Below are 9,914 nucleotides of genomic sequence, written 5' to 3'. Positions count from 1 at the left end.
ATAAAAACTGCAGAGGTGATCAAATACCACAAGAAAGCTCTATTTGTGGGAAAAAAGGACATCAATTTTAGTCAAGTACAGCGTTGCATGACCGGGCAATTGTCTGTTAAAGTAACGCAGTGCCAAATCGCAAAAAATGGCCTGGTCATTAAGGGGGCAAATCCTTCCCGTCCAGAACTGGTTAATCTAAAAAGAAGGTGGCATCCAACTTCAGTTGTTGGTGAAAGTACACCCTCCCAGGAAAATGAAAAACCTTTGCTATCTCAGTTGGATTAATAACCTGCAAAACTGGGCGGACTGGCTCTTAAATTCTGTATTGACCTATCTATTGGCATGTATTTTGTTACTTTTGTCTATTGAAATATCTGATTCTTTGCCATTGTTTGTAACTAACATCAACATTCACAGTTTGGTGAGTGCGGATGAGTATTCATCACACAAAATTATTTTCTTAGAACAGAATGGCCTATTTTAGTTCTGATCTAAAAGCTGATGGACATGGTGAGGTATGGGTGGACTTTGGACCTGATGCAAAGCTCAAGCAATATGGCTGGAGGTGCACAACTAAGGAAGATTCCTACTCCAACAAGACATTACTTGGAAATTGGAACCAGGAACGTTATGACCTTCATAAACTCGAAGAAAGGAAGCCACTGCCTTCTCAGGTACTATTGGAGAAATACTGATATGCCCAAGTATATCAAGCATTTACCAATTCCAAGGTTTAAAAAAAAAAAAACATGCAGGCTTTCTCCTCCATGTAAAGTGTCAGCTAGCTTTATAGCAAAAAAAAAAAGCCTCCAGGTGCCTGCATGCACCATACACTCTTGTGTCCGGAGAGCCGGACTATTAGGCAAACGTTGTCCATGGCTGTTATAGTTGAGCTTGTGACCCATCTTGTTCTATTCCACTTGCCTCCCTTTAGGTCACCAAAATGATTGGCGGCTTTATTGGCCAATGGGAATGTGAGGAGACTAGGAAGTGACAGACCACAGTTTACCATTAGGCCTCATGTGCACTGGACACTTTGGTCATATCTCCCTTTCCTCCTGGCAGCGGCATTTTGGCAGAAAAAATGCTTGATGCTTGTAAATGCATGTAAATAGGTCTTCATTCATTTCCTTGGCCAGAATAATAATTTCTTCTGGCCCCTAAAATGAATTAACACTCATTTACTAAACGCGCCTATCGTTAACACGCATTTAAATGCGTTTACACATGTTTGTACGTGCCAAAATTCCACTACTCATGGACGCACTGGCAGTGGGGTTTTTTTCTTCTGCCTCCAAACTCCTCTAAACACCTATATGTTAATGGACAGATAGGCAAACATACAGAGGTGTTTAGAGGCAGAAAAAATAAACGTCAGATGCCGCAACATTAAAAGCATCCAGTGTGAAACCTACCTTAGAACGAAGCCCTTCCAGTGGCGAGCTGTCACTGCTGACAGGGCTTCCTTCTTCATCTGTCTTCCTTCCGGGTTTGCTGTGTGAGTGGGCAGAGCCACGATGATGTCACCCCAGGCATGCGTGCGGGAGCCATCGTTTACAGCACAGGACTCTGAAGGAACGGCCCGGGTAATTGTTCCTTCAGGGCGCATGTACTGGTGATGTCACCGGCTGCATATACAGTAAAATATCTCCTCAATGTACACCGTATTTACAGCTCCTATAGGTAAGCCTTATTATAGGCTTTCCTATAGGTAAAATTCATGTATGGGAGTTCACTCCCACTTTAACCGCTTGCCGACCGCCGCACGACTATTTACGGCGGCGGTCAGCCCCGTACAGGCAAAGTGACGTAGGACTACGTCACTCGCCTGTGAGCCTCAAGGGGGCGAGCGCGCGCTGCCGGAGGCGCGCTCCCGCCCCCGCTCGTTCCCTAAGAAGTCCGCGCGTGTGACTGGTGGACCCGATGTCCGCCGGTCACTTGCGATCTCCCCATGGAGAGGGAGAAAGGCAGGCGGCTAATGTAAACAAAGCCGCCTGTCATTCTCCCCTGTGTAAGAACAGAGATCATACGGTCCTGCTATGTAGGATCGTATGTCTCTGTTGTTACACCACTAGCCACATCCCTTTACAGTTAGAAGCATGCCCCTAGGGACACACTTAACCCCTTGATCACCAATAAAGTTAACCCCTTCCCTGCCAGTGTCATTTTTACAGTAACAGTGCATATGTATAGCACTGAATACTGTAGTAATGTCACTGGTAACCCCAAAAGTGTTAAAATGTCAGTCAAGGGTCCGATCTGTCCGCCGCAATGTCGCAGTCCCGTAAAAAAAATCGCAGATCGCCACCATTACTCTTTAAAAAAAAACACCAAAAATGACAGAAATCTTTCCCTTAGTAAACGCAATAACTTTTGCGCAAACCAATCAAAATACGCTTATTGCGATTTTTTTTTTTTTACCAAACTTATGTAGCAGAAAACAAATTGGCCAAAAATGTTAAAAAATTCTGATTTTTACATTTTTTTTGGGAATTTCATATTAAAAAATGTGAAAAATATTGTTATTTTTTCAAAATTTACGCTCTTTTTTTGTTTATAGCGCAAAAAGTAAAAATCGCACAAAAATACCACCAATAGAAAGCTCTATTTGTGGGAAAAAAAGGACGTCAATTTCATCTGGGTACAGCATCGCACGACCGCGCAATTGTCCGTTAAAGTCACACAGTGCCGAATCGCAAAATAGGGCATGGTCAGGAAGGGGGTAAAATCTTCCGGGGGTTAAGTGGTTAAAGGAGAACTAGTGAGAATAGTAATATGGAATCTGCCATTGCTGACTTTTAAATGTATACACTTCAGAGCTGTCATCTTGATTCTTGCTTTACAGACTAATGAATCTCCGACCTGGAACAAACATGTAGGACACAGTTCAGAGTTCAGGTTTCCCTGTGCTTTGAGCCCCCCAGCTGTATATCAATAATATGGGATCAAAGTCACTGCTGCCTCTGACTGCAAGTGTCAGAAGATTTGGAGTGAAAATTGATCCCATCACAATTGTGCTGCTCACAGTTCCCCTTGCTGGAGGCTCTGACACGAGGAAGCAAAGCCCAGCCTTTACCAATAGGATCATTTGACACAGACATTCAGTAAAAAAATAGGGCATGGTAAATCAATAATAGCCAAAGATTAGCTGCTGGGAAAAACCACAGGCAACACTACTGACTAGTCCTCTACCATTTGTCCCCTTTTTTGGGCAAAACTTACAGAATTCAGTTCCTTTAAGCAGATTATCTTATTTGAAAGTGATTAACTCTTTTAAGGATGGACCTACTAACACTAATGGCAGTTGCCCCTCTCAGACCACCAATTACCTGCTAGGTTGCTGAGAAAGCAGCTAGCAGGCTGCTGAAGGACTATGATTGGCTCAGCTTTGCTTATTTTTTGTGTTCATTATTCCGGCTTCAAATACTTTCTGAAATGCATGTGCCATTGCTGAGCTTATATCAACCACCTCCTATTCAGCAGGACCTCAAGGGAGCTACTCCTGTCCATGGTACAAGTCCTCCAAAACCTTTTCCACTTTATGTTCCCATGAACACGAGGCCATAGTTGTTCCAAACAGTTGTTCTCAACTCGTTTGGGCAATGATCCTATGTTGCTATTGACTTCATTTCAGTGGGCTGTCCTACGTGCGACAAACAGAGCGCCTTTTTAAGCTTCATGCATTATTGCTCGTTTGTCGTGCATTATTTGGTGAGAAAAAATTGTCTCTTTGTTGCATGTTGGGATGTCAATAACAATAAACAACAATGAACACCCACAATTGTGCATGCATTCATGTACTGCATTTGTTTTAATGCGGGTTAAAGGCTATCCACTTTCTGACGGAGCAATAGGTCAAACTTATTAGAATAATCCATAATGCATAAAGTGGTCACTGCATTATTAGAATAATCCAGTCTTTATTACTGTTGCTGCCCCCTGATATAAATGATCATCTCCTCCTCTCCTCTCTATTCTTATTCCAAGCAAAGTGTTTCTGTTAATTAACCAGCTACATGGTGATGTCGGAGGTGGTCAGGGATCCTCCATTCACATCTGTATGTTCATGAATGTCCTTTCTCAATGAGACTGAAAAGCCCCTCTGTGTTACATTATTTGAAAGATGGTCAATATAGGAATGAAACATTGCAAAATTAATATAACTTTGATTTTTGTTTTCAGTATGCGCACTATTATGAAACCTCTCATTCTGCTGACTACGCCAAAAAAGGGGGTTCAGCTGGAAGGCAAGGTGAGATGTCAGAAACCAATCACTCCTACTGCATTATTTTTCAAACGTTTCTGTAATGTGTTTAGCTACAAAGTGAAATTATATTAAACAATTTTTTTTCTTTGCTTTTTGGCCTACGTAGAGCCATTTATTAGATAACAAAACCTGACATTTTTTAATATATAGTGTATGATGTTGAAATACTTTCACTTGTTAATGACTTCCCCTTTTAACTTCCCTAAAGTAAAGACAAACATAGGGCTTGCCATTACTGACCATCGCTGGCAGTTGTGTTGTCCTTCTTGCATAATTTCTGAGTCACTGTCCCCAGTCGAGTATGCAAATCTGCAAAGTTAGAGGATAGTCTTGTTCTGGGCCAGTGATTCAAAACATGACATTCTGTCCGCTAATATATTTGAAAGGAGAGTTTACCAATAGCAGCCTCTACATTTTTCCATTTTTTCTTTAAAGGGACAAAAATTATATTTAATTTTGCAATAGATGCTAGAAAATTAAATCACTAAAACAGTTTCTTGTATGTCACACTGTTACTGAGGTCTCTGAGTTGCTTGGTTTTTACATATGTTGTGGCCATTAGGAGAGGTGCTTGGTCCCCTTGTAAAAAGTTTTAATTTTTTTTATTATGAAGAATCCACAAGAAGAAAGTCAGCACATTGACACACGTAGGACATCCAATATTGGAGGCAATTTATTTTTACAAAGCAAATATACCTTTGCACACTGGTACTGACTAGCAGGGCCGCTGATAGGGGGGGACCACCAGCCCTCTTGTAGGGGGCCTGAGCACACAGGGGGGCCCACAGGGAGGGGGGATTATTGATGGACAACAAATACAGAAATCTTCCTCCAGCACCTGAATCTGATCTGTCCCTCTCCCTGCTATCAGCGTTATCTGCTGAGAAAGACAGTCGTCTCTCACTAATCCCCCTCCCTGTGTGGGCCCCCCTCCCAGCACTGGCTCTAATGTTATCTCTGCTCAGGAGTTTATTTGTAACTTTGTTTCTCTTCCTCTCTCTCTGATCACTGCGCTCCAACTGCCCAGCCTGTATATTTTTCTCCTCATCTTAATTTTTATTTAACATCTTTTTTTTTTCTGGATTTAGCAGGAATTATGTGAATTATGTTATATTTATGTCTGCTAATAGTGATTTTGTTGTAATTTTTAGCTAAATATATCTTTCATATTTTCTTGGGGGGCCCTGTCACAGGGCCCCACAGTTTCTAACAGCAGCCCTGCTGACTAGTATTCCAGCATCCCTCTTCTCCCTCAGTCTCTCTCCATCATTTGGAAAAATTGATAAAGATGCGCTGATTATAAATGGGGATTGCTGCACTTAATGTTCCGGAATAATGGAAATGAATAATGGAATAATTTTGTAATTAAGTACACTATCCTAAAGGTGAATATACATCATCGAATTCCTTCAATGAAATGTGACAAACCATCAGAATGTAAAATGATTGTTCCAATAATAAGAAAAAAGAAAATAACTTTGACCTGTGCCGAAAACAATAAAGTGATACAGTGAATAATTATAAATAATCATAACCATATTCATAGCATACCATCTAAGTGTGAAAATATTATTCCAATGCAAAGAAATAAAAATGAGTTCAACCTGTGTCAAAAAACAATGTGGTGATTCAATAGATAATACTGGTGTATATGAAAACCAATAAAAAGTTCATAAAGCGGGTTCACAAAACAGTTCCATATAAAATCAACTCAATAATGCGTAGTGAATATAAGCTGATAAACAATCCAAGTGCTCAAAATGTGAATTAAGGCAGTGGCCACTTACCAGCAGGCTGCGAGTAAGCAGCTTTAAATTGCCTAACTATCCAATGCAGGAACACCATCCCCGCCAACTTAGACTCTCAAGTCGGTATCTTCTACACAGGAACAGCTGATTCAGAGATGAGCGGTCTCTGTACTCTTCCACTCACTGCTCACACTTCAACACAGCAGCTGACAGGCTCCATATATGAACAGCGTGCATGAAGAGAAAAAGACACATAGTGCATTATCTTCTAAATACCATTTATTGAAATAAAAGGTGCACTTACATCAGATCTTTGGAAAAATGGGCATATAATATAAATGAATGAACACGGCCGCCTGCAGTGCGGACCACGCAAAGTAACAGGCGCTGGCTACTCCGTCCAACGCGTTTCCCCCTCTGGCAGGCATCAACTGGGAATGGAGTATTTTTTCTTTTTTTTGGAACAATAATTTTACATTCTGATGGTTTGTCACATTTCATTTAGGAATTTGATTATGTATATGCATCTTTAGGATAGCGCACTTTAATACAAAATTTTTCCATCTCTCCATCATTTAGCCACTGTGACCCCAGTGCTGATGGGGAGGGGCAAACAAGGACAACATCAGGCACCCGATATCCTCCTTATCAACCTACAATGTCATCAGTTATTAGGACATTAGCAGCTGGCCTGCACAGTGCCCAGGGTTGTAATGCTGCACAATAAAAGCCTATGGCATTGGGTAACAAAAAGGCAGGCTTGATCAACCTGCCAGATTGTTCACAATTTTGTCAAGGCACCCGTGAAGAACCAAAAAGGCACACCAAGCTGCCGCAGCACCCTGGTTGAAAAAGGCTGCACTGGAGTATGCAAGACAATGATTGATTTGTAGAAAACAGGTTGGCACTTTCTGCTAGAGGTCTGATGTATGGGCAGCTGTACAATGTAACTGGCATTTGTGTTGATGAACATTTCAGTCACATGTTTGCAGGAGCCCAGTTATCACGTACTTGGTAGAAGAGCCTGATATGATGAGGAAGGGCTCTCTTACACCTCTGACTTGGGGCCCCTGATAGCGCAGACAGGAGGCGCAGGAGTACAGAGTGGCATGAGTGCCTGTAAGTCTTGCTAGCAGCAGGGCAGGTGTCCATGCTGGGCAGCTGAAGTCATCAGAAGGCTCCAGGGGGCAGGCAAGCTGGTAGGCAGCAGACTGAGACAAGCAGCACATGATATACAGGGGGCTGAAGACAAAGCAGCACTGATCCTGAGCACTGGCCCAGTTTAAATAGGCCATCTGTCAGAAGAGCATGTGAGCACAGCGTGCACGGATATAGGCATGCGCATTAGCAAGTGCCCAATTTCTGAAAACACTGTGCACAGAAGTTCGTCCAGAGGAGCCATCTTGTCTATTGGCATGCCCTTCCTTACGCCAGTGTATTTAAAATCTGGTTAAAATCCAACACTTTCACACAACAGGGCTATGGTGTATACTACTATCATAACATATTTTCATGTAAAACACTTAAAAAACACTTAAAAAAAATATATATATAGTGAAGCGCTCCTCAAATATAAATTCACAACAGATATCACAACCAATGTGTTATATATACAAAGCACCAAACAAATTTACTGTATATTAATATATCACCACATTTAATTAATCAATCAAAAAATTTTTATCAAGAATCGCATAATTGATAAAACATAAGTAACGCATGTGCACCTACAATACTTCAAATAGTGCAAACAAGTGTTCAAGTGGCACACGTGTAAAAATAAATATAAATGTCCAAAACAAATATAATTATCTCCATGAAAAAATCCAGAAAGAAGAATATTAATTGCAGCCAGAGGAAAAAAAACTTGTAATAAACAGGTAAGATCTAGCAAGGGTAGTAGACTGTTAGTAAACCTGTAGCCAAAACCATGGATTAGAAGATAAGGTGACTTCACCATGAGGGAGAAGGAAGGGGATCTCCCTTACATTTAATGCATATGCACTTGGCATGTAAGGGCAATTGCCCATGTACTAGGGACTGCCTGCTGAGGGCAAACATACTGGCCACTGAGGGGTAAGTGCACATGCACTGAGGGAATAATGCGCATAAGCAGAAGAAGATTCTAAGAGGTTCAAGCACATACCCGGAGTACCGAGGGGCTAACCAACATAGGTTGGCTAATGGATGCTTAACATACATGACTAGGGACTGAGGAGATGACTCACATGGGCTTAGGGATTGGTGTTGAGTGGTTATCAAATATGCTGGGGACAGGATGCTGAGGGGTTAACGTACCTGACCTGGTTACTATTAAGGAGTTAATGCTGGGGAAAATATACTGAGGGGGTTAATGCACACCCCTGAATATTCATCACTGAGCAATTGATGAATATACTCATGAAGCAGATCACATATACTACAGAGAGGTCACTGAAGGGTTAATGCTGGGGGTGGGTGACTGAAGGGTTAACAGTCATTCTGTGGTGACTGATTGCTGCTGTACAAATGCTGCAACAAAATTAAAATGATCGTAAATGCTTTTTTGTTTTTTTAATTGCAAATAGGTTTCTACTTACCTGCTCTGTGCAGTCAAATTGCACAGAGCAGCCCCAAACCTCTTCCCACGTCCCTTGCTGGCGCTTCTGGCTCCTCCTCTCCGACGAGTGCCCCCCAAAGAAAGCTGCTTTTTTATGGGGGCATTTATGTGGGCTCATTCCCGAGCCTCACTGTATGCATCCATAGATACAGACAGAGGAGCACGACCCTGCCCCCCGCTTCCTTGTCACTGGCTTTGATTGACAGCAAAAGGAGCCAATGTTTCCCACTGCCAGGGAGACCAGAAAGTGAAGGAAGAGAAGAGCTGCAGACATGCACAGTGCTGGACCGAATGAGGGCTCAGGTAAGTAAAGGGGGGGCGGGTACTGATGCCAAAACATGTTTTACCTTAATGGAAGGAATGAATTATAAAGCTTTAAAACCATTTTAAATAGCATGTTGCATTTGGAGGAGTTACCACCGCCGAATGCGGTGGAGCACAGTGAGTCATTATTTTAGTGAACCACTTGCCGCATATTCATGTACCTGTACGTCATTCTGCTTGAAGTGGTTGTACCGGGATGATATGCAGCTGCAGGCATTCTCCTGATATTGTTTTTTTAGAGCCGACGGTGGGCTTTCTTGTGATCACAACCGATGCGGCCAAGCAGCCACTCAGCTGTTATTACAAGCAGCTTCCCCCCCACCGCTGCTCGCCCGGCCTCTCCCTTCCCACCAGGAGACCCGATCGACCAAACGGCACGTCCGCCGGCTAGTTGGAGACGCGAACAAAGCAACAAAGCGGGAATTGGCTTTGATCAGGTCTCAAATGTAGTAGCCTGGAAGCAACCTCATGTCACTTCCGGTTTACTGGAGTCTTAATGGCGCCAGTTTTAAAAATTTGAACGTATTCAAAAACAAAGATTTGAACAGTGGCAACATGAAACTCTGACTTAGGCATTCTATTATTAAGGATGTGTATAAACTATGTGTTGTTTTTTTTTTCAGTTTACAAAAAAGAGCCGCATGTGTTTCCAGGACATCAACCTGAACTGGGTCCACCACAATACAGAACTCTTCAAAAGTCATGTTACATGAGTGACTATGGCAGCTCATAGACCCATCAACGTGTTATTCTAAATAACGCACAGAACCAATGAATGCATCATTTAATATTAAGAATTATTGTAGAAATGTATTGTAACATTTCAAGCATGGACCATTTAATTAAACATTTGTTGGACATTGATTCACAGTGTATTCATCTATAGAAACCATCCAGATATCAACTGACTACTACGCAACTTTTATCTGGAGCTCAAAATCTCAGAGGCAACATGAAATGCATGTAAAAATGGAAATCTGTCAAT

The 9,914-nt window shown here is 42.0% G+C and overlaps 1 protein-coding gene across 1 annotated transcript; it reads left to right on the top strand.

Moving 5' to 3' along the window:
• The first annotated feature begins 397 nt into the window (after window positions 1-397).
• Window positions 398-9,670, top strand: CFAP68 (cilia and flagella associated protein 68). Its single transcript, XM_082273148.1, has 3 exons — window positions 398-665; window positions 4,174-4,243; window positions 9,553-9,670. The coding sequence occupies exons 1-3, from the start codon at window positions 462-464 to the stop codon at window positions 9,660-9,662; spliced, it is 384 nt and encodes a 127-aa protein (XP_082129274.1). The 5' UTR covers window positions 398-461; the 3' UTR covers window positions 9,663-9,670.
• The last annotated feature ends 244 nt before the right edge of the window (window positions 9,671-9,914 follow it).

Source organism: Pelophylax lessonae, assembly GCF_965119305.1.
Source record: "Pelophylax lessonae genome assembly, chromosome: 12".
In the NCBI taxonomy this organism is placed as follows: Eukaryota; Metazoa; Chordata; class Amphibia; order Anura; family Ranidae; genus Pelophylax; species Pelophylax lessonae.
This window is presented reverse-complemented; position numbering and strand designations above follow the sequence as displayed.